This window comes from Leucoraja erinacea, chromosome 2 (genome assembly GCF_028641065.1).
Source record: "Leucoraja erinacea ecotype New England chromosome 2, Leri_hhj_1, whole genome shotgun sequence".
NCBI classification, from domain to species: Eukaryota; Metazoa; Chordata; class Chondrichthyes; order Rajiformes; family Rajidae; genus Leucoraja; species Leucoraja erinaceus.
The window spans coordinates 103711470-103736594 of NC_073378.1; the positions used below are offsets into that span (position 1 = coordinate 103711470).

Here is a 25125-nt window from a genome sequence, read left to right on the forward strand (position 1 = left end):
TAATTGCTAAATATTGCTTCATTTTATTAGAATTGAAACTTTTATAGTGATTCACAGAAAGATTCATGATAAAGAATGTACAATCATTACATAAATCAAAAAGTTAAAATTACCCAATTTTATCGGTATTTTGCCACAGATTGAAAGCAATATATAATTTTATCCTTACAGAAATAAGCAATTCAAATAATGTTGGAAACATTTCATCAATCTATAACCATCCTGATCTCTACTGGTTACTGGTTCTCAATTTGGTAAAATTGGTAACCAGTTACTGGTTCTCAATTTTGTAAAATTCTCACAAGACCGATATGGAGGAGGCACATCAAGAGCACCGAATGCAATAGACAAGATTGGAGAAGATACCTACTGTATCTCCAGGAGTGAAACTTGTGTTTTTGTACATGCAAGAAACATATGGTGGAGTTCCCCAGGGGTTGGTGCTGAGACCGCCTTTCATAATACAGTGACGGATTAAGGATCAAAGGGCACTATTTCCAAATATGCAGATGACAAAAAAAAATGGAGATGTAGTGCACTGTGAGGAGGATAGTGATAGATGTCAAGAAGATTTGGATAGGCTGGTTGAAGAACAAATAAGTGTTGTTGAATTTCATGCTAAGAAACGTGAAGAATTACACACTGGTTGAAAGATTAAGATACAACATAAATTAGAGGGCAGAATTCTAAACAGGGTGCAAGAACAGAGATTTGGATACATGCGTGAAAAACAAACGTGAAAATTGTAGAGAATGTTGAGAATGAGGTAAATAAATTATGACCCTGGATTTATGTCTAAATTACTTAAAGAGGTGAACGTTCATGAAACACTGTTTTATCCACATTTGGAGTGTTATATTAAGTGAAATGGGTAAAGGCTTGGGCAGGGGTACAGAAGTGATTTACCAAATGATTCCAGGGATGGGCGACTCATTATATTGATAGAATGGAGACGCTGAGACTATTCATATTGTAACATGAGGGTGCAACGGGATCGCATTGAGATATTTAAAATCATGAATGGTACAGACAGAGCAGATAGAGGAAATCAGTTCCCATTGGTGAGCCATAGAATTATGATTCGCAAATTTACCCAAAAATGAAGAAGAAAAATCTTTTGAAATAAGTGCACCTTATTTGTATTCCACTGTCCTGCTGTAACAATGGAGGGAAATTCAACTTTAGCATTCAAAAAGGAGCTGAATTAGTATCTGAAAGGATGATGGACTAACTGGAGAGATGGTATGATTTATCCAACCAAAGGGTCTCCTCTTTAAAGATTCTGCAATGTACCAAAAATTATTCACTGTTTATTTTAAATCTGATTTCAGCACAGGTTTGCCAAGAGTCAGTCAATGGTGTGTAGGATGGAAGTGCAGGTGCTGGTTTACACTGAAGATAGACACCGGACATCGCTCGAACTTCACGTCACTCACTCGGCCTCCGCGCAGCCCCCGCTTCCAGTTTGGTCGCGCTCGCCGCATGCTCATCTAATCTAATCTAATCTAATGCAGGCGCATGCTGATGGGACCTGCCCTGTATGGGGATCACTCGACCTCCGTGAGGCCCCCGCTTCTGGTTTGGTCGCGCTTGCCTCATGCAGGTCGCATGCTCGTGGGACAGGCCATTTAGGCACATTCCCTTTCTTTTCTGTTTAGTTCTATCTTTTTTGTATTTCTTCTAACTTCCTTTCTTTTCTTAAGACCCTTTTATTCTCGGGGCTTTTTTTTTTCTACACTTCTAAGGCCGCAAGCTATTTAAAAGCTTCTCTCTTTTCATTCTTTCTTTTCTATCAAAAATAACAAAATAAAAAATAAAGAAGTTGTACATGAAATGTATTATGTTATATACCATGATTATTATGTATGTACATTGCTTCTAATAAAATTATTATTTTTTCATTAAAAAAGAGAACTTATGTGGTGCACTTGTACAAAATGGTCTCTTTTATCCGTGAGACTTGAGTGTTAATTTTCCACTTCAGCCATCTATTTACATGGTGATTCAAAGGCAGAGAGTATATACAGGTCCAGCACCAATCTCTCTACTTTAATCTGTGGAAAATGTGGTGCCTAGGTCGGGTGAGGCCGTGTACTTTAAACAAGATCCTTCTTTGATTTTGCTGTAAAGGAATCACTTAAGTATTCGGGTACAGACAATGGTAAGGCCCAAATGGTGTGTTGAATTTGCCCCAGGGCAGCCAGGGCTGTGGAACTCCAGCCCAGCTAGAGCCAACTTCTGCGGGTTTGGCAGGTTGTTTTGCTGGCTGCGGCCGGGGTTCTGGAACCAGCTGTTCACATAGCTGACATGCTTGCTGACTATGAGAGCCGGCATATTGGCCCCTCCCCATCCCTGCCTTTGTGACCTCGGAAGGCCTGGCAAAACTGATAATACAGCAAAGCTCTGGAACCAAGGATGCAGGAAATTGGATAGTGAACCTATACTAAAAAATATATCATCAATAAATGCTGTAACCATGGACTTGTTTATTTTATTCAAACCAAGTAAATAGGTTTACATGGCACAAGATATTCAATATGGCTATATTTAAGAGGGAGTTAGATGTGGCCCTTGCGGCTAAGGGGATCAGGGGGTATGGAGAGAAGGCAGGTACGGGATACTGAGTTGGATGATCAGCCATGATCATATTGAATGGCGGTGCAGGCTCGAAGGGCCGAATGGCCTACTCCTGCACCTAATTTCTATGTTTCTAATAATCTATATTACTAAAAGTCTGATCTTGACCGCTTTTGGCCCACTGTGTGTGATTTCCGAGAGAACGCCGCCAACTACGGCTGTCATTTTTGGCCACCTCGCTCAGAGCCCCCCTCCGCCTTCCTGGACTGGAGGATTTTTCCCATCAATGACAAATCAGAGAGATATTAATGTTTATTTTAAATTCACCATTCTCTCTGCTGCCCCTGCTGGAGGGAGGGGGAGGGACTATAAAACCAGGAAGTGGTGTGCCTCACTCAGTCTCTGCAAGATGGATGAAGCCAAAGGGTCACATCTCTCTGAGCTCTGAATAACACTGAACACATGTCTACTCAACTGTGAGTCCCCGTAATGTAGTTTGAAAATAAAAATATGGTTTGTTTGAAGTAAAAGGCACTGCCTGCAAATGGTTGTTTGGGAGTTTTGGCGATGTTAAAATACACTACTTACTGCAAATGGTGGCTTGGGTGCTTTGGCTTGAAGTTAAAAGGCACTATTACTGCAAATGGTGGCTTGGGTGCTTTGGCTTGAAGTTGAAAGGCACTACTTACTGCAAATGGTGGCTTGGGTGGTTTGGCTTGAAGTTGAAAGACACTACTTACTGCAAATGGTGGCTTCGGTGCTTTCTCTTGAAGTTGAAAGTCACTACACTGCAAATGGTGGCTTGGGTGCTTTGGCTTGAAGTTGAAAGGCACTACTTACTGCAAATGGTGGCTTGGGTGCTTTGGCTTGAAATTGAAAGGCACTACTTACTGCAAATGGTGGCTTGGGTGCTTTGGCTTGAGGTTAAAAGGCACTACTGCAAATGCACTTACTTCCTGTTTGCACTGTATATTGATTTTAGATAAAACGCTACCACTTGCGGCTGTGATTTTTGGCCATCTTACTCAGTCCCCCTCTGCTCAGCAGGTACAGAGAATTCTTCCCATCAATGAAAAATAAAAGTATTATTAGTGTTTAAAAAATGTTGAGAATCTCTCTCCTGTCTATCACGCCATGAAGGCCACACCTTTTCCAGTGGGAGGGGGAGGGGTTATAAAATGGAAGTGTGGGTGTGGCTCAGTCTCTACATGATGGGGGAGGGAGAGGTCATCAATCTGTCTGAGCTGTGAATCAACTGAACCCACTGAATGGCTACTGAACTGTGAGTTTGGAATTTTGTGTGGTTTTATGGTGGTTTCATTAAATGGTAGGAAACTGCACTTGAATTTAGTGGCCTTGCACCCTGCTCAAAGTGGTATGAAACTGCACTTGAATTCAGTGGCCTTGCACCCTGCTTGAAATGGTAGGAAAAAGGATTTGAATTTGGTGGCCTTGCACCCTCCTTGAAATGGAATTTCAAGGATTAGCCATGAGTCAACTGCCAGCCCACCAGCCGTGAGCTGCCAGCAGATCAGGCTTGAGGGACTGAGCTCCCACCCCAAGAACCCATACCAGCGCTCCAGAAAGCCCCCACACCTGCCACCAATATTGGAATTGGTGGAGATGTTGAATATAGCGTCAGGGGACCAGCCCTCCCGTGTGAACATGGGACCCAATGGGTCCCACTTAGTCTAGTATATTTATATAAATGTACAATTCTTGCTATTGCATTTCCCCAAGTCTTATTTCTTTGGAAAGAAAAATTCCATACCAAATCTAGATACATAATGGATAAAAATGAGTTCATGATTTAGTTATCATAAAGATCAACCATGAGTATTAATAAAATTGATAACCTGGTGTTGTATTGTTAGGAATAGCAAACTGTAATCACTTCGCCCAATAGTGTGAAATGAATGACAGTGAATGAGAAACTCACTGCAGATATCTCCCCAATTTACACTTCCCTTACTTAAATTCACCTTTATATTCCACAAATTACATCTTCCCCCATAATTAATCCTAAACTTTAAATCAAATTGTTTTATGTATACCATGGATTTCTTTATCTCCTTGGGCCACTCGTGCAATGGCAACAATTTTTTTATGGTTCTTAAAACAAGTTGCTCTCCTAATATGTATTGCAATATCTGCTTGTGGTCCCATTCTGTAACTGTTACAGGTCTCCATTCATTTTGGGGGGGGGGGGCGGAAGTGTCTAGAGTGTGAATCCATACAGTAAAGGCTTACAGGAAAGTCGAATCATGTTTGTACCCAATAATCATATCTTTCAGCAAGATAGTAAGCAACAACTTTAAATAGTTTTACTTCTAACAAGCATCAATGAGACCAGATATAATGTTGTCAGGCTGTTGCTGAAAGAATGCAGCAAATCCAAAAATAAAGCTTTAATACAGGCCCTTCTTATCCTCATTTAAACATCAATGCAGCCAAGACTATGTACAGTTGTTCCCATGGAGTCATGAATGAATACACACATATTTTATTTATCATGATACAAATGTAATTGCTTGTTTTCGCCAGTAGTAAAAGAAAGAAAAATCCCACTGATATCCATATGTAATTGTTTACAACTATGCCATATAATTATTTCTGTTGCTGTGTTTTCCAGTGTAATTTGCGCAAAACTCAAATCTCCAAAACATTTTTGATGACCATTCATTTCTAACACATAAATTTGAACAGACGTTTCACAGAAATCTATGTCTCCTTCAATTCCTTTGCTGCAGACTCTGGATAATATCTATACTTGTAGCCGTATGGTCGGAGACAATAAGTCAAGTACTCTAAAAGATACATGTTCACAGGATCGACATAGTGGAATGACACTGTCAGATCAGAACAACATCCAGGCCCCTAAAGAGAAAATAAACTGCATTAAAGAAACATCCAAATTTATGCAAGTCTCATGCCAAGTACAGTCGATCCCCACATTATTCCCATAAGAATTATGAATTATGGATTTTGGGTGGCTAGCACTTCATAGAAAGCAAAGTGTGGGAGTAACTCAGTGTGTCAGGCAGCATCTCTAGAGAACATGGATACGTGACAAATAGGGTTGGTGCAAGGGAGGAGGCATGTAAACCACTGCCTCACCTGGAGCGACTGGTGAGATCTCCAAATGGGGGTGAGAGAAGTTGTGTAGGGAGACATGTTCTTCCTACAGTTGCAGGGGAAAGTGCTTGAGAGAGGTGTGTGGAGGAGGATGAGCAAACCAGGGAGTTATGGAGAGAAAGACTCAGTGGATAGGAGGAGAGATAGATGTGTTTGGTGGTGGGATTGCATTGATGCTGGTGGACATGTCAGAGAATGATGTGTTGGATTCGGAGGCTGGTGGGGTGAAGGGTGGGAACAGAGGAACTCCATCCCTTTTCTGCGTCAGGAGTGAGGGGTGAAAGAACAGAACTATTGGGAATGGAGGAGATAGGTGAGGGCTCCATCCACAACTGTGGGGGCCGGTGGTGGGGGAAACGTTTCCCGATGACAGAGCACATTTCAGATGTCTTGAGTAGAAAATCTTACCTTGAGAGAAGACTCCATGGACAGAGAATCTCTGAGAAAGGCCTGCTTCCAGAGAAGAGACAGGGTGGGAGAAGGTGTTGTCTAGTTAGTGGGTTTGTAATATATATCTGTGGGTATGGTGTATCCCAAAAAGGAGACAGAGAGGTCAAGAAAGACGACAGATCTGTAAAAGATGACCCAAGGAGATTTGAGGGCAGTATTGAAGATGGTGGTGGAGTTGATGACATTGATGTTCTGCATGGATGCAGGAGGCAGCCTCAATGCAGTCATCAATGTAGCAAAAGAAGGGCACAAAACTCTTCTTACCAACATCTTGGACAAAATCTTTTTTTCCAAGATATAAATTGGTTCATCTAGTTGTGCATGTAGCCGGGCTCTTCACAAAATGTAGTTCATATACTAAGAATACCTGGTTCTTCCAGCGAGGGTACATGGGTAGAACTTTGAAATAAGAGGAGTGTGAGTACTTTGCTTGGGTTAATTAAATGCTTTCCAAACATAAGTGGGGAATAGAGGAACAGATATGTGGATAAATCACAGAAAGATGCAAGAGCAATAGGGTGATAGTTGTGAGGAACTTGAACCTACCAAAGATTTAGTGGTCGTGTCTCGTGCAAAGGGCTTTGATAGAGAGGAGTTTGTGAAGTGCATCCAGAAGAGTATTTAGGGCAATAAGTAGATTGTCATACTGGACAAAAGGCTCTACTGGATATAATCTCAGGGAATGAAGCTGGACAAGAGGTGGAAGTCTCAGTGATTCAACATTTGGGAACACTGATCATAATTCTGCATGTTTCTAGGTGGTTATGGAGAGGGATAAAGATGATATGCAAATTGGGACGTAAATTGAGAGAGGAACATTTTCAACACACAGGACAGGACTTCATGAAAACCGGCAAGGAATAACTATTTGCATAGCCAATAAGTGGGAGATTTAAAAAAATAGAAAGATAATGAATTTTCAGGGCTAACGTTCCCATGATGGTGAAAGGTAATGGAGCAAAAGCCATCTCACCCTGCAGATTTCAACTCTCAATAATCTGTGTACACTTCAACATTTTTGCCAAGGATTTGAATTCCTAATTGCTTCTTATCCCCATAGAAACTTTATATGTCAACCATTTCCTCAGTGTAAAATTCTTCTAGTCAATTAAATAGGAGGCAATGTGTGGGCATGCCTTGGAGGTCAATTTGGAGGTTGGGAAAGGGAAATGGTCTGAGAGATCTTTTAGGATTACAGACAAAAGACTAAAAAGAATATTTTAAGTTCACATATTTAATGTCTCACCTCTGTAATGGGATAAAAGCAATACTTTCTGTACCAGGATGATCGTGGTATATATTTTTTTATCAAATGATGTTCTGGCGGAAGAGGATGAAAGGTTTCCCTTTTATTTGTGTCCCTGGAGTCGCCAGCTGATACATTAAGACCCGCCAAACACTTTGAAATGGCCACATCTTCTTGAACTGTAGAATAACTGCATTTACCAGTCTTGCAGATATCAACATATCTTTTCACTGCTTCCTTGCTCAGTACATATCCAGCTCCACCACTCATGAATCCTTGCTTCACAAATGGCTTAAATTTTCTTCCAAAGAATATGGGTTGATCTGGAGAGTACTTTGATAATAGCCAACGCAGATTTTCAACTATAACGTATGTGTCATCATCTGCTTTCAAGAACCAATCAGCTTCATTCAAGTGATGGTCAGAAATATATCTGAATGCTTTGACAGTTTTCCAGTTCAGCTCATCTCTGCCTTCTATAACATCCAGTCCCACTGTAGGAAAATCTTTGTTTTCTTCAGAACTCATATAAAGCACAGAGTTACAATGTTTAACCCAGGTGGCTTTGACATGTTTGGTCTTATTTTCCAGATTCTGGGGCCGAGTCATCACCCAGCACAGGATTCGCACTCTCTTATACAAATCATCAGCAAGGCTTCTGCTTTCATCTGGAGAGAGAAGATTCATGCATTTCATTTAAAAACAATGACAAAATATTATTGACGAACAGTCTAAAGTTATCAGCTGGGCTTCTACATTCAGTGCCCATACTACTTCACTTAAAATATCCGTAAAATAGGTTACTTTGGAAAAACACATCTGTAGTCAATGCACTGATTACACGGTAGAGGAAGGAGGTTCTGCAACGCTAGTATAGAGAACTAGGGAGGCTAAAAAGCAGGACTTCTAGGGTGGTTATCTCTGGGTTGCTTCCAGTACCTCGTGCTAGTGAGATTAGGAACAGAGAGAATGTATGGCGAGTAGTTTGTGCAGGGGGCAGGGATTGAGATTTCTAGATCACTGTGATCTCTTCTGGGGCAAGAGTGATCTGTACAAAAGAGACTGGTTGCACCTTCAGTGGAGAGGGACCGACATTCTGGCAGGCAGGTTTGCTAGTGCTACACGGGTGGGTTTAAACTGAACAGTCAACAACGTGGAAGCGTATGCGTGCAGTTAACGGGAAAGAGAGTGTAGGAAAGGTCACGTTTAAACAAACAGGGCAGGGGGATGGGACCCAATGCAATGAGACACATGGTCATTAAGGGACAGAAGCAAAAGGGAGAAGGAAGATGAGAAAAACAAACCTGAAAGCTTTGTGTCTTAATGTGAGGAGAATTTGTAATAAGGAGGATGAATTGAATATGCAGTTAGTAGTTAAGGAAAATGATATAGTTGGAATTACAGACATGGCTCCAGGTTGACCAAGGCTGGGAGCTAAACATGCAGGGGTATTCGATATTCAGGAAGAATATACAGAAAGGATGAAGAGGTGGGGTGGCATTGCTGGTTAAAGAGGAGATTGATGCAATAGCAAGGAGAGACATTAGCTTGGATGCTGTAGAATCAGTATGGGTAGAACTGCCAAATAGCCAAGTGCAGAGCTGTATACAGACCACTAAATAGCAGCAGGGAGGTTGGGGAGAGCATCAAGCAGGAAATCGATGCAGAGATGCATTTAGCAAAGATATTGCAGTTATCATGAGTGACTTTTTTCTTAATCTACATATAGATTGGACCTTTAATCTACATATTTAATCTACATATAGTTTGGACCAACCAGCCCTGATGAGGAGAATTTCCTGGAATGTATACGGGATGGTTGTTTAAACCAATATGTACAAGAACTGACTAGAGGACAGGCCATCTGAGACTGGGTCTTGTGTAATGAGGATGGATTAGTTAGGGATCTTGTTGTGCAAGGCCCCTTGGGAAACTGGGACCATAACATGGTGGAATTCTGCATTAGGATAGAAAGTGACATGGTTAGTTCAGAGGCTAATGTCCTGAACTTAAAGAAAGGAGACTTTGAAGCTATGAGACGGAAATTAGCTAGGATAGACGGGCAAATTATACCTAAAGGGTTGACGGTGGAGATGCAATGGCAAAGATTTAAAGATGAACTCCAAAAATTGTTCATTTTTGTCTGCAAAAAAATTAAACAGAATGCGGCTCAACCATGGCAAACAAGGAAAATCAAGGATAATGCTAAATCTAAGGAAAAGGTGTATAACTTGTCCAGAGGAAGTAGCAAACCGGAGGACAGGGAGAAATTTGGAACTCAGCAGAGGAGGATAAAGGGATTAATTAAGAGGGTGAAAAAAGAGCATGAAAGAAAGCTTGTGGGGAATATAAAACCTGACTCTATAAGCTTCTTTAGATAAATAAAAAAGAAACAATTTCCCAGAAATACTATGGGACCCAGGACCTAGTGGGAGAGGGAAATTAAGGGAATCCACATTAGTCAGGAAATGGTGTTAGGTAAACTGTTGGGACTGAAGGCAGATAAATCTCCAGGGCCTGATGGTCTGCATCCCAGAGTACTCAAAGAGGTGGCCCTAGAAATCATGGATGCATTGGTGATCATTTTCCAATGTTCTCTCGATTCTGGATCAGTTCCTGTGGACTGGAGAGTAGCCAATGTTACCCTACTTTTTAAGAAAGGAAGGAGAGAGAAAACAGGGAATTATAAATCAGTTAGCCTTACATCGGTAGTGGGAAAGATGCTGGAGTCGATTGTTATAGCAGCGCATTTGGAAAACATCGGTCAAAGTCACCATGGATTCATGCTTGACTAATCTTTAGGAATTTTTTGAGGATGTAACAAGTAGAATGGATAAGGGAGAGCCAGTGGATGTGGTTAACCTGGACTTTTAGAAAGCCTTTGACATGGTCCCACACAAGAGACAATACCATGTGCAAACAATTCTAAACACCTGTTTTTGCTCTTCATTCTGGCGTATTGTGTGTAGATTGATGATAAAAAATGAATTTAATCCATTTAATAATGCTGTAATGTAACAAAATGTGGAAAAAGTGAAGGGGTCTGAATACTTTCTGAATACACTGTATGATGGGCTTGTATTCATTGGAACTTAGAAAGATGAGAGGGAAAGGTTTCTTGTAAATTCTTGGATTGGAAAGGCTAGATGCAGGAAAAATGTTACCAATGTTGGGAGAGTCCAGAACCAGAGATCACAATTTAAGAATAAGGAGTAGGTAGACAAAAATGCTGGAGAAACTCAGCGGGTGAGGCAGCATCTAGGGAGCGATTGGACTTGTTACAGGCTCCAACATTGCTTAAAAGAATAAACAAAAATACATTAAGGTTGATCAATGAGATCAAAAGAGATTGACTCAAAAAGCTGGAGTAACTCAACGGGACAGGCAGCATCTCTGGGTAGAAGGAATGGGTGACGTTTATTACTCTAATTTATATTGTTACCTGAAGCCATCAACTACTTTATAATTCACCATTATGCATCATGATAGAACAATATAACTTTATAACCACATTGCCATATGAAAAAGGCACCTTTGTGTTGCCTGGTGTTAAATGAAATCGTTCCTTCAAGATATCGGCGTTGGTGGTTGTCAGAATCACTTATGGCTCCATGTGCATCATTCAAGAACTGAATTAATAGTGTGCCAATTCCATTAATCAGGACATAGCAGATATAATATCCTAATCCAACTCCACAGAGAAACTTGACCACACATATTACTGATCGTTTGCCTGCCATTTTCAAGTTGTAATCATCTAGGGAAGAAGAGAAAACATGTTTTACAAATAGATTGCAGGTAGATTGTGACACATCATTATAGGTACATTCACAAATATTAACAATAAACTAGGCAAAGAATTATTACACCAGATGGTGCTTCGAAGGGAATATTTCCATGTGCACAGGTTGTGTCAAAAATATTTCTAAAAAGAGACATCCTGTTGTGTTGTACGTGCATTCATATCTCTGTGGAAGGTCTAACTTAGTGACCTGCATTTACATCAGCACTTAAATCCTTAATAAGATCATATCTTCTTAAACCCAAGACAAACACGAATATGGTCAAAAATGTAGCTCATGTCGAGTCTAGTCTTGGCGTTTAAAGCAAGGAAGGAACATTTCAAAAACTTACAATGCACATTGTACTAAGGTTGGCATTCTGAATGACATATCAGTGACTCGGAAAGTTCTCTTTTCTCTCCAGGATGCTGCCTAACCTGCTGAGTATTTCCAGTATTTTGTGGTTTCTTGTAACTTCCTGTGACTAGTGGTGTGGTTCAGAGATTGGTGCTGGGCCCTTTGTTGTTTGTCAATCAATGATTTGGATAAGAATGTAGAAGGCATAAGTAGTAATTTTGAAGAGCTTACTAACTAACAAGTGCGTGGTATCATAGATTGCGAAGATAATTATTAAAAATTACAGCTGTATCTTTAGCAGTTGGGCAAAGTGAATTTAGGAATTGTTAATGGAATTTAACGCAATAACTGCGAGATGTTTTAATTTGGGAAGTCAAACCAGGGCACGACTCACAGTGGCCCTGGGGAGTGTTGTTGAGCAGAGGGATCTAGGAGTGCAGGTACATAGTTCTTTAAATGTGGCACACTTAAAGAACAATGGGGTGGTCATGAAGGGTTTTGGTACATTGGTCTAAATCAATCAGGGTATTGAGTAAAAGTTGGGATTTGGATTTGGAGTATTGTGTTCAGTTTTGGTCACCCTGCTATAGGAAAGATGTTGTTAAGCTGGAAAGAGCACAGAGAAGATTCATGTGGATATTGTCAGGACTTGAGGGCCTGAGCTACAGGGAGATGTTGGGCAGACTAGGATTTAATTTCTTGGATTGCAGGCAGATGATGTATGTTCCTATAGAGGTATATACGTTCATGAGGGGGAATCGATAGGGTAAATGTACCAAAAGTAGAGGAGTCAAGGACCAGGGGACATAGGTTTATGGGCCTGTCCCACTTAGGCAACTTTTTAGGCGAGTGCAGGAGACTCTGCGCTCACCACATGTTCGGCTAGCACAGATATATGACCCAGAAGGATCCTATTCAAGATCATACACTAAATGATAGTGAGACAGCGATGCCCTGATGCTTGAGACTTCAGAGAAACATCTTTCCAGTTGCTCCCCGAACTGCCTTGAATAACATCAATTTACTCAGCCCTTGGGTTCAATCCTGATCTAGGGTTCTGTCTGTATTGGGTTGGCATGTTCTCCCTGTGGCCAAGTGGGTTTCCTCCAGGTGCTCCTGTTTTCTCCCACATCCCAAAGATGTGCGGGTTTATAGGTTAATCAGCCCTTTGCATGCAGTGAGTGGTTGAGATAATGGGAAAACATAGAACTAGTGTGAACCCAGCTCTCCCGGCAGACCCATTGTCTCTGCGTGTTCGTGCCCCACCGAACTCATCTTCCATACTATCCGCCTTGGTCAAATCCCTTCCCACCTATGTTCTAGACACCTCAGACACTCTCCGCTGCCTCCACGCATTCCACTCTCTAGGCCCCCACCCCCTCATCTTCACCATGGATGTCCAGTCACTCTACACCTCCATCCCCCACCAGGATGGCCTCAAAGCCCTCCGGTTCTTCCTTGACCAGAGGAGCAACCTATACCCAGCCACTGACACCTCTCCTCTGCCTAGCGGAGTTGGTCCTCACCCTCAACAACTTTACGTTTGACTCCTCTCATTTCCTCCAAACACAAGTCGTAGCTATGGGCACACGCATGGGCCCCAGCTACGCCTGCCTCTTTGTCGGGTACGTTGAACAATCCTTGTTCAATACGTACCAGGGCCCCATCCCCGACCTCTACCTCCGTTACATTGACGACTGCTTTGGGGCCACCTCCTGCACCTACACACAACTGACTGACTTCATCCACTTCACCACCAACTTCCATCCGGCACTCCAATACACCTGGACCATTTCCGACACTTCCCTACCATTCCTTGACCTCACCATCTCCATCGCAGGGGACAGACTTCTGACCGACATACACTACAAACCAACTGACTCACATGGCTATCTGGATTACACGTCTTCCCGCCCTGCCCCCTGTAAAGACTCCATCGATCTACTCCCAATTCCTCCGTCTGTGCCACATCTATTCCCAGGATGAGACATTCCATACCAGGGCATCGGAAATGTCCTCGTTCTTCAGGGAACGGGGATTCCCCTCCGCCACCATAGATGAGGCTCGCACCAGGGTCTCATCCATATCCCGCAACACTGCTCTCTCTCCCCATCCCTGCACTCGCAACAAGGGCAGAGTCCCCCTGGTCCTCACCTTTCACCCCACCAGCCGGCAAATACAACACACAATCCTCCGCCATTTCCGCCACCTCCAACGTGACCCCACCACTCGCCACATCTTCCCATCTCCCCCTATGTCTGCCTTCCGCAAAGACCACTCCCTCCGTAACTCCCTTGTCAATTCTTCCCTTCCCCCCCCGTACCATCCCCTCCCCGGGCACTTTCTGTTGCAACCGCAAGAAATGAAAACACCTGTCCCTTCACCTCCCCCCTCGACTCCATTCAAGGTCCCAAGCAGTCGTTCCAGGTGCGACAAAGGTTCACCTGTATCTCCTCCAACCTCATCTACTGCATCCGCTGCTCTAGATGTCAGCTGATTTACATCAGTGAGACTAAGCACCTCCGCTCAGTCCGCAATAACCTACCCGAACTCCCGGTGGCTCAGCACTTCAACTCCCCCTCCCATTCCGAATCCGACCTCTCGGTCCTGGGTCTCCTCCATTGCCAGAGTGAGCAACACCAGAAATTGGAGGAACAGCACCTCATATTCCGCCTGGGCAGCTTGCATCCTGATGGCATGAATGTTGAATTCTCCCAATTTTGCTAGCCTTTGCTGTCTCCTCCCCTTCCTTAACCCTCGAGCTGTCTCCTCCCATCCCCCTGCCCACGGGCTCCTCCTCGTCCCTTTTTCCTTCCTTCTCCCCTCCCACCCCCCATCAGTCTGAAAAAGGGTTTCGGCCCGAAACGTCGCCTATTTTCTTTGCTCCATAGATGCTGCTGCACCCGCTGAGTTTCTCCAGCAATTTTGTGTACCTTCGATCTTCCAGCATCTGCAGTTCCTTCTTGAAAACATAGAACTAGTGTGAATGGGTCATCTATGATCAGCATTGACCCGGTGGGTCGAAGGGCATGTTTCCAAATATCTTTCAATTGAATTCAACTCAATTCAACGTGTCCCAATCTCCATCACTTTCTCCAGAGCCTATCTTCATCTGTTGGATGAATATTAATAATAGAGACCAGCTCATAAAAGGAACAAAGACTTGACCCATCTGCAAGGGGAGTATTTTATCATGCAAAGTGTTTCCTGCTTTTGGAACCTCCACCTAATATGTAAAACATATGTAAACAACGCCCTAGGTTGAAATCATGTCGAGAATGAAGGGGAGTCGCGGCGAAGGGGTGGCCATGAATGAAGGGGGTCATGGCAGGTGTGGGGGGGTTGGAGGCTGGTGTCATGTGCTGCGGCATTCAGTAGATAGGAACATTCCGTAAACCTTTGCAACATTTGTCAGTGCCAGAAACATGGCAACACTTGTGTACTGTCTAGCAGAGATCTGCTGCGGTGTGATTTTACCGGTTTGTATGCAAAACAAGCTATTTCACTGTACCTGGTACATGTGACAATAAAGTAGCATTTACTTGTTGAATTCAATCAGAAATTATGATTGGGCAGGCTTGTGGGTCGTAGCCAACTCCTACTTTTTGTTGGCTGTGTCGAGAAAGTGCTTAACATTTACTTAAAAGGGCAGGTAATGGCCCTGTCTCATGGTGCAAGTCCACCCACGAGTGATCCCGAGTGAAAGAAAAAAAATCACACTCGTGGTTGTCTACGAGATTCCAAGTTTATGTTCACGAGTTTAAACGAGTTCCCACGTGTATGTCCAAGTTTGCCGTTTACTTCTAATTTCTGCGATGTACCATGTTCCTCTCCCGAAGTATTGTTGAGCCAACCGTGAATGAAGGTCTGTTTTAACTATCAAATAGAAGAGCTGGACAGCATCTCATTCAGTAAGTAGATTCAGATGCAGTATTAAAGGTTATTCAATTTCAGAACTTAAAAAAACTAAGCAGGATCTCGGCCCCGCACTCGCTGCCATTGTGCAGCAACGAGGCGGTGGCGGCGAACCAACAGTGTTAATGAAGACAGCTCCATCCTGCGGCTTTGAGTTTAATATAGAATTCAGTGCGGCCGCATCTATTGATGTGACCTACAAAGGGAAAATGCGCACCGTCCAGTGCCAGAGCAGTTATACTTATGATTTGTTTGAAACACACATCACGTAGTTAGAAGACCAGCGGGCGGAGGTTTGCAATATATTTTAATTGAATTTACTGCCAGGTCTACACAGGAGACGGGAGATGAAATGTTTGAATGTGGACGGATGTCTCCGCGCCTGCTCGTTCCAAGCGGAATATATTTTTAGTTGCCTTTCAAGCCGGGCTTTGGTCTTATTCCTTGTTTTTGTTTATTCGCACACAACTTTCGTGTGTGAGGGTGTGAGAGGTCCATGTCGGGTGCCGGCCGGCCGCAGCCGCTGTTCTTTCACATCAGTTGCACATCAGATTGTTGGGAGACCAAGCTCAGGGTTCGCCTCCTGAGCTGCTTTGGTGCCCAGACACGAGTTGAGGTGGAGGGAGGTTGGGGTGGGGGAGCGGGGGGGATGCGCAGGCATCATTAATCTGTCTGGTGTGACAAGGCTCTTGGGTTAGGCTGGGATCATTCTCTGCTCATCTCTCTTTCTGTGTGTGCACTAGCAGGGGGAAGAGCGGTCTACCTCGCGGGGGCACAAGACCTCTGCCGCCTGCCCCTTGCAGCCATCAACTTGTTTGTTCCTTTGGTGTGCCTCATCTGCCCTGCTCCCATCCCAGCCCTGTCCCAGCTCTCTGCCCCATTCTCGGAAATGTCGCTTCCGCCGCTGTAACGAGGAGGGGTCCGGCTTGCTGGCCTGGTTGGTGGGGGGCGGCAGGGAGGAGGAGTGGGTACAAACCACCGAATCCATTCTCAAAAGTCGGACAGAGCCGTGTAGAACTCATGTTTCTCTCTGCTTCATATATGTGGGAATTCCCTGCAGGTGCTCGGGGGCTCTCTCCCAGCGTAGCCCCAGACCGAGAGGGGGGGTGGGAGTCAGCAGGTACGCCGGCTCTACCACACCATGGTCCGCGGCCAATCAAGCAACCCGTCCACGTCCACACGCTCGGTAGAACAGGAGCTGAGACTGGGAACTGTACCGCCCTTGCCCCCTCCCTCTGCAACTGCAAACAACCCCACTCTCCTGTTCACCTAACCCGCCCATCCCTTCTCTCTGGGTATTGAAGGAGCTTCTGGTCTGCAGTGTGCAATAGTCACCAAAATACACTGCATCTTTAGAAAGGAAAAAGACAAAACATGTCAATCCCCCTGGATAGGCCTTAGTCATATTGCTGTACAACACGGAAACAGGTCCTTCAGCCCAGCTTGGCCGTGCCGTCCAAGTTGGCGTCTTGGGGTAGTCCTATTTGCCTGCATGTGGCCCTGAGCCCTCTAAACCCTTCCCATCCATGTATCTGTCGTTAATAACCTCAAGGAAATATTAAGTCTAAGTGAGCCTCTTCAGTTTCCTGTTTCCAACTCTGAGAAATGTCTCCTGCCTTTCCAGGGTTAATCGCTCCACTGTTTATAATGCTCTCTGCATTATGAAGTCCTCGACAGTGAACCCCGTGGGCAATCACTACCAAAGTGTCTGCCCACAGTCAGTACACCTCTCCTACACTTGTCTCCCGTACCAAGTCATCCCAACCCCGTACCCCCCCCCCCCCCTCCTCACCCCCCCACCCCCCCCCCTCCTCACCCCCCCCCCCCCCTCCCACTTTTCCCTCTGAACTCCAGTCCCGTCCTGACCCCCTGGGAAACTGAAGGGAACGACAATAAACTGCCACGGATACAAATAATGTCATACACAAGAAAGGGCAGATGCTGGTTGACAAAAAGCGAACACACGGTGCTGGAGTAACACAAAGACGTAGCAGAATTTTGGAAACATCATACCGTCACCCATTCCTTCTGTCCAGAGATGCTGCCTGTCCCGCTGAGTTAAAGAGTGCCCACGGTAGATTCACGATTCACTACGGTAAACTCACGGGCTAGTATATTCTTACAACGAGTTTAAAAGTTAAAAATTTTTACTTCAAGAGTAAATTTGACTCGTGGAAATCTTTCAACATGTTGAAAGATTTTCACGAGTTAACAAGTTTCCCGAGGACCTGCGTTAGCGTTACGAGTCGCTAAGTTATGTCCACGAGTTCCGATGTTCCCGCTACGATAATTCTACTTGATTACCACGAGTTTGATTTGTTTTAAACTCGGGATCACTCGTGGGTGGACTCGCACCTGAGACGGGTTTAAGAATTCAAACAAGACAAACTGGCTCTACTTGCTCCAAGAGCACATATTAAATGCCTCTGTAGCATGGAGTCATGATGGAAATAGTTCTGTGTCGGCACAAACCTACTTTTATCCGCATTCCCCAAAATTACCAGTTTACCAATTGCCAATTACAAAATTGACTTGATCACCAGGGACGCCGGGGCGATGGCTGCCCTGTCGTCGAGCAGATCGCCTCGACGCAGATGGCCCGAATGCCACCGGCTACGGGAGTTAAGATCATCCTGTCAACAGGGGCTCGAGGCCCACGACCGAGGAAGAACTAAGGGAAGGACTTGAACTTTATTTCGCCTTCCATCACAGTGGGGAATGTGTAGGAATCACTGTGGTGGATGTTCATGTTAAAATGTGTTTTTGAAGTGACCTGGTACTTTTAATTATATGACTGATCTGGCCAATTAAATTCCTCGTATGTTGCAAAACATACTTGGTGAATAAAGTGTGATTCTGATTCTGATTATAATTATACCACATCAACAGTGGCAATGTTGTGTGTAGGAAGGAACTGCAGATGCTGGTTTAAACCATAAATAGACACAAAAGCTGGAGTAACTCAGCGGGACAGGCAGCATCTCTGGAGAGAAGGAATGGGTGACATTTTTGGTCAAAACCCTTCTTCAGACTGGTTAGGGATAAGGGAAACAAGAGATATAGGCGATGATGTAGAGATAGAAAGAACAATGAACGAAAGATATGCAAAAAAGTAATGATGATAAAGGTGACTGGTCATTGTTAGCTGTTTGTTAGGTGAGAATGAGATGCTAGTGCGATTTGGGTGGGGGATGGATAGAGAGAGAAGGAGTGCCGCAGAAATCAAAATCATACCACTAAGCTGCCCAAACGAAATATGAGATGCTGTTCCTCCAATTTGCATTTAGCCTCACTCTGACAATGGAGGAGACGTTGAACAGAAAGGTCTGTGTAGGAATAGGAAGGAGAATTAAAGTGTTGTGCAACCGGGAGATCAGGTAGGTTCAGGCGGTCTGTGTGAAGGTGTTCATCGAAATGATCGGCGAGTCTACATCACATCTTGAACAATGAAAACAATAGATGAGTTTTGAGGAAGTGCAAGTGAACCTCTGCCTAACCTGAAAGGACTGTTGGGGTCCCTGGACAGAGTCGAGGGAGGAAGAATGGGGACAGGTGTTGCGTCTTCTGCGGTTGCTGGGCAAGGTACCTGGAGAGGGGGTGGTTGGGTGGGAAGGGATGAGTTAACCAGGAAGTTGTGAAGGGAACAGTCTCTGCAGAAGGCGGAAAGGGGTGGGGATGGGTTGATGGACTGAAGTCAGCATGGCTTTATGAAGTGGATGTCACTTGACATATTTGCGGGAAATCTTTGAACTAAATAGCAGGACTGACAAATCGGAGTCAGCAGATGTTTACTTTGATTTTCAGAAAGCCTTTGATAAGGTGACACACATGACGCTGCAAAAGAAGATGGCAGCCCATGGAATCGAAGGGCAGATACGAGCATGGATACCAGGTTGGCTGGATGGCAGGTTGGCTGGATGGCAGAAGACAAAGAGAAGCAATAAGGTTTTTAGAAAGGCTTTTTCTGGTTGGCTGTCACTGACTTGCGGAGTTCCACAAGATTCGTTGCTGGGGTCGCTACTCTTCACGTTGTATATAAATGATTTGGCCGAGTGGATTAAAGGCTTTGTGGCCAAGTTTGCAGAAGATATGAAAATAGGTGGATGGGCAGGTAGTGTAGAGAAGTCAGAGACCCTTCAGAAGGAGAGGTTGGGAGTGTGGGCAGAGAAGTGTCAGATGGAATAAAATGTTGCAAAGTGTGGCGTCATGCATTTGGGTAGTAGACAATAGACAATAGGTGCAGGAGTGGACCATTCGGCCCTTCGGCCATTCAATGTGATCATGGCTAATCATCCCTAATCAGTACCCCGTTCCTGCCTTCTCCCCATATCCCCTGATTCCGCTATCTTTAAGAACCCTATTTAGCTCTCTTGAATGTAGTAGGAATAAAGGTGTAAACTATTTTCTAATTGGGGAGAGAATCCAGAAATCGGAGATGCAATGGGACTTGGTATGCAGGATTCCCAAAAAGTTAATCTGAAAATCGAATCAGTAGTAAAGAAAGCACTCAATGCTCGCATTTATTTCAAGAGGGCTTGTATACAAAAACAGGAATGTAATGCTGAGGCTCTCTCTATAAGGCGCTGGTAAGGCCACATTTGGAATATTTTGAGCAATTTTGGGCACCATATCTGTGGAAGGATGTGCTGGCTCTCGAGAGGGTCCAGAGGAGGTTTACAAAGATGATCCCAGGAATAGATAGATTATCTTATGATGAGCGTTTATTGGCACTGGCCTTGTACTCGCTGGAGTTTAGAAGATTCAGTGGGGGACCTCAATGAAATATACAGACTAGTGAAAGGGTTGGATGGAGTGGATATGCAGAGGTAAACACCCTAATGGGAGTCCAGGACTAGAGGTCATAGCCTCAGAATTAAGGAATGTCCTTTTAGGAAGGACATGAGGAGAAATTTACCTAGTCAGAGGGTGGCGAATCTGTGGAATTCTTTACTGCAGAAGGCTGTAGTGGTCACATCAGTGGATATTCTTAAGGCAGAGATAGGTAGATTTTTGATTAGCACAGGTGTCAGGGGTTATGGGGAGAAGGCAGGAAAATGGGGTTAGGAGGGGGAGACAGATCAGCCATGATTGAACGGTGGAATAGACTTGATAGGCCAAATGGCCTAATTCTACTCCTATCGCTTATGACCTCATGACCACTAAATGAAGGATGCCATAAGGTGGAGAGGGTGCAGAAAAGATTCAAGAGAATGTCACCAAGTCAGTAGGGTTTGAATTATAAGGAGGGTCATGATCAGCTGGGACAGGAAACTGATATTTTTGAGGTTGATAAAATCACGACAGAAAGATATAACGTGAACAGTCATGTTTTTTTGCTCAGGGAAAGGGGATCTAAAACTAGAATACATAGGTTTAAGATGAGAGGGGAAGTATTTAAAAGGGACTTGTGGGGCAAAGTTTTCCACACAGAAAGTGGTGCATATATGGAGCGAGCATCCAGCGTAGAGTGGTAGAGGTTAGTACAATTACAATGTTTAAAAACGATTTGGACAGATACACGTATAGGAAAGATTTAGAGGGATGTGGACCAAATGCTGACAAAAGGTCATATCAACAATACGGTCGTCATGGATGAATTGGGCCAAAAAGGCCATTTCCATGTTCTATAACTATAACCTTCAGACCTTTTATCAAAAGTCATTAATAAAGATTGTAAATAGTTGAGGCCCCGGCACTGATCCCTGTGATGCTCCAGCAATTACTGCTCACAACCTAAAATATATTTGCCAATCGTTTACACATGCAGGTATATTACTCACATGCCAGAAAACACAGCACCCGGGTTTTATAATTAGGGGCATAAAGAGCAAAAATAAAATGGTGATAAAGCTAAGAATCAGCTTTAAAAGAGTCCTCCAAATCTTTGTTTAAGAAGAAACTGCAGATGCTGGAAAATCGAAGGTACGCAGAACAGAGGTACACAAAACACGACAGAGGTTCACCTGTATCTCCTCCAACCTCATCTATTGCATCCGCTGCTCTAGTTGTCAGCTGATCTACATTGGTGAGACCAAGCGGAGGCTTGGCGATCGTTTCGCCGAACACCACCGCTCGGTCCGCAATAACCAACCTGACCTCCCTGTGGCTCAGCACTTCAACTCCCCCTCCCATTCCGTATCCGACCTCTCTGTCCTGGGTCTCCTCCATGGCCAGAGCTAGCAACACTGGAAATTGGAGTAACAGCACCTCATATTCCACTTGGGGAGTCTGCATCCTGAACATTGAATTCTCCCAATTTTGTTAGCCCTTGCTGTCTCCTCCCCTTCCTCAGCCCTCGGGCTCCTCCTCCTTTTTCCTTTCTTCTTCCCCCCCCCCCCCCCCCCCCCCCATCAGTCTGAAGAAGGGTTTCGGCCCGAAACGTTGCCTATTTTCTTCGCTCCATAGATGCTGCTGCGCCCGCTGAGTTTCTCCAGCATTTTTGTGTTCCTCCGAATCTTTATTTTTTAGTCACCAGTATTCATTAAATAAATAAAAATGTTTAAATTTTTACCAGCAACAGCGCTCAAAATATAATTGCAGACCTTTACAAAATAAATAAATCAGTTACAGGAAAGTAGACGATTATCTGAATGGTGGCCGAATAGGAAATGGGGAGATGCAACGAGACCTGGGTGTCATGGTACACCAGTCATTGAAAGTAGGCATGGAGGTGCAGCAGGCAGTGAAGAAAGCGAATGGTAAGTTAGCATTCATAGCAAAAGGATTTGAGTACAGGAGCAGGGAGGTTCTACTGCATTGTACAGGGTCTTGGTGAGACCACACCTGAAGTATTGGGTACAGTTTTGGTCTCCTAATCTGAGGAAAGACATTCTTGCCATTAGAGGCAGTACAGAGAAGGTTCACCAGACTGATTCCTGGGCTGTCAGGACTTTCATATGAAGAAAGACTGGATAGACTCGGCTTGTACTCGCTAGAACTTAGAAGATTGAGGGGGGATCTTATAGAAACGTACAAAATTCTTAAGGGGTTGGACAGGCTAGATGCAGGAAGGATGCAGGAGACTAATACGACATGAGGAAGACACTAACGATGTACTCAACAAACCATTCACAAAGACAGAATTCAACCGAGCTCTTAGAAAAACCAAGATGTCAGCAGTAAAGGTCAGATTTGTTACACCATGTTAAACCATCTCAGTGAAACATCCAAAGATTTGTTGTTAGAATTTTATAATAAAGTGTGGGAGGGTGGGAAATTACCGCAAAGCTGGAAGGAGGCAGTAGTAATCCCAATAGGAATGCCAGGTAAAGAAATACCTCTTCTAAAACACAATTATACATTTACTGAGGAATGTGGATCGCTGCATTGATGACGCATACACAACTGGCTGTTAACGCAAGTGCTACAGTCGTTAACACATCGTTTGTGTCTGATAGCCGTACAGCGCTTGTATTCCATGTGCAAAACCATATAAGTTTTGTAACAAAACCGTATGGCAAATATTTTTTAAAAAATCTATATTTAACAAAGCGAATTTGTATTTTCATATGAAATACGGAAAATTAACGCCCCCCCCCCCCCCCCTAGGGTGCGGGGCCCAATTTGAAAAAATCGGTCCAATCGGCCTCGGGCCGGCCCGGCAAGGGAGGTTTTTGGGTGATGGATAGTTGTAATCGGGTGCGGGACAGTGATGAGTCTAGATAATGGATAGGTGGGTGGAAGTGGAATAGGAATACTAGGCACAGTGAAATGATTTGCTTGTATACCCAATGTATACAAGTGTGCCGGTGGGACGTGGAGATGGAAAGAGTAAACAAAAGAATACCAGTGCAGATGAAATGTCTGAAGTTGAAATGTCCACTGCCTGATTCCCTCTACTGATGCCGCCAGTCCCACTGAGTTCCACCAGCTGCTCTGCTTTTTTTTAGCTACAGATTCCAGCATTCGCAGTCACTTTTGCCTCGAAAGAGATGGATTATTGCGAGCAGGGAGGACTGGGTTACCTGAAACTGGTAAATTCCGGGCTACTCAAGCGGAATGTGAGGTTGCGACTAGGATCCTATCGCGCTCTATCGCCGCAGTTTCACTTTATTTCCATCGAATCCATTTTCCTGGATTTATAACAATTGACTGATTAACCGGTTGTAAAATTAGATTTGACTCTGCCAGGGAAAGCCAACCGCGCCGTTTAAACCAAAGATACTAGAGGACAAAGATAAAGATACGAGGGTCTTTGGTTTAAACCCCTATTCCTGTCTAGTTCTCTTTTGTCCAGCCAGCCCCCCTTTAACCCTATAAAACTTTCACCCGCCCTCATTTCCCTTTCATGAAATATGTGTAGGTCCACACCGCTATTGCTCCCAGGCAAGTGATTCCTTCAGCAGCCCTGTCTACGCGAGAGTCAATCCTCAGACATTGGAATAAACGACTGCTCAGCCTCTCATGACAAGCGCGACTCCCCTGTTCGCCAACCTCGTCCGGTCCAAGTGCTTACACCATCTGTATCTACTGGAGCTGGTCCGAGTGACGGGAGCCCGCCCGCTACTCCGCAGCCTCCACCGGGAATGTTAGATTAGATTTTTTTTTAAACATCCACTTACGTGTGCAACAAAGTGAAAGAGGGGACACGAGGAGCCGTAGATGCGGAGATCTGGAGCAAAACGCAAAGCGCTGGAGAAACTCAACGGGTTGGGCAGCATCTGTGGAGGGAATGGAGAGACAAAGGTCGGGATCTTTCTTCAGACTGTTCGAACAGAGTGAGGAAAGCTGGTAAAGAGAGGTGAGGGGGAAGGGTGGAGCACAAACTGCCATGCGAGAGGTGGAATTACCTGTTTGTTTTTGCCCCACCTCTTCCCTCCACTTCTCATTATCAACACTTTAACCAAAAATTTTAAAAGTCTGTCGATTGAAAAGGACAATTCAATAGTCGACAAACTTTTAAAACTTTAGGTTAAAACTGTTGGTAAAGAGAAGTGAAAGGAAGTGGTGGGGCAAAAAACACACCAATAACTGTAATATGTATGTATGTATAATCGCAATTAAAATCATTTTAATTAAGGCGAGGTTAACTTTCAACAGGTCGTCTGGGAGCAGACAATATACTGCAATGAAAATCTGGAGAAAATAGGGGGGCAGTGTAACTGCTGGGGTGGAGACCAGAAGAACTACTGATAGGAGGGAAGGATCAAAGAATGGGAATTTAAGATATCGAGAGTGGTTGTTATTTCAAAGGGGAAGGGGTGGGAGACCAAGAAACTGCAGATGTTGGAACCTTAACCTAAAAAAAGGTTCTGGAGGAACTCACCGGGTCAGGCAGCATCTGGGGAGGGAAATGGACAAACTGACTGTAGGGGCACCTAGTGGTGCCTTGTGGTAATCGAACCCTCTGGGTTGGCTGAAGGAGCCTCATGAGCGCGGGTGTTCTATTGGCAGCTTGTTTTTGCTGTAAATGTCCATAACTGTCATTCTTGTGGAAGTAACATTGTTTTTGTTGGCTGTCTTATCGACCAGAGTTTATTCATTGTTTTACTGTTTCAAAATAAAATCCTTTGAATTCACTCACTGTCTCGACTCACCAAACTGGTGACCCCAACGCATCCACTCGTATATTGGACGCCAAGAATGCAAGCTGCCGCCGTTCCCAACACGCAGTAGAATGCCGTTGGCCTCAAACTACCCGTGGTCTGGGCCGAACAGCAACAG

At 44.2% G+C, this 25125-nt stretch overlaps 1 protein-coding gene across 2 annotated transcripts; it reads right to left on the bottom strand.

Annotated features, from left to right (window-relative positions):
- Window positions 1–24249, bottom strand: LOC129713253 (glycoprotein-N-acetylgalactosamine 3-beta-galactosyltransferase 1-like). Of its 2 annotated transcripts, XM_055662200.1 has the most exons (5): window positions 24024–24202; window positions 14419–14509; window positions 10941–11165; window positions 7409–8076; window positions 1–5454 (listed from the first exon to the last, which is right to left on the bottom strand). In XM_055662200.1, the coding sequence occupies exons 1-5, from the start codon at window positions 24120–24122 to the stop codon at window positions 5299–5301; spliced, it is 1239 nt and encodes a 412-aa protein (XP_055518175.1). In that variant the 5' UTR covers window positions 24123–24202; the 3' UTR covers window positions 1–5298. The 2 variants fall into 2 exon arrangements, with proteins under 2 accessions (XP_055518175.1, XP_055518167.1); XM_055662192.1 differs by lacking the exon at window positions 14419–14509 and having other exon boundaries at window positions 24024–24249.
- Between the last annotated feature and the right edge of the window lie 876 nt (window positions 24250–25125).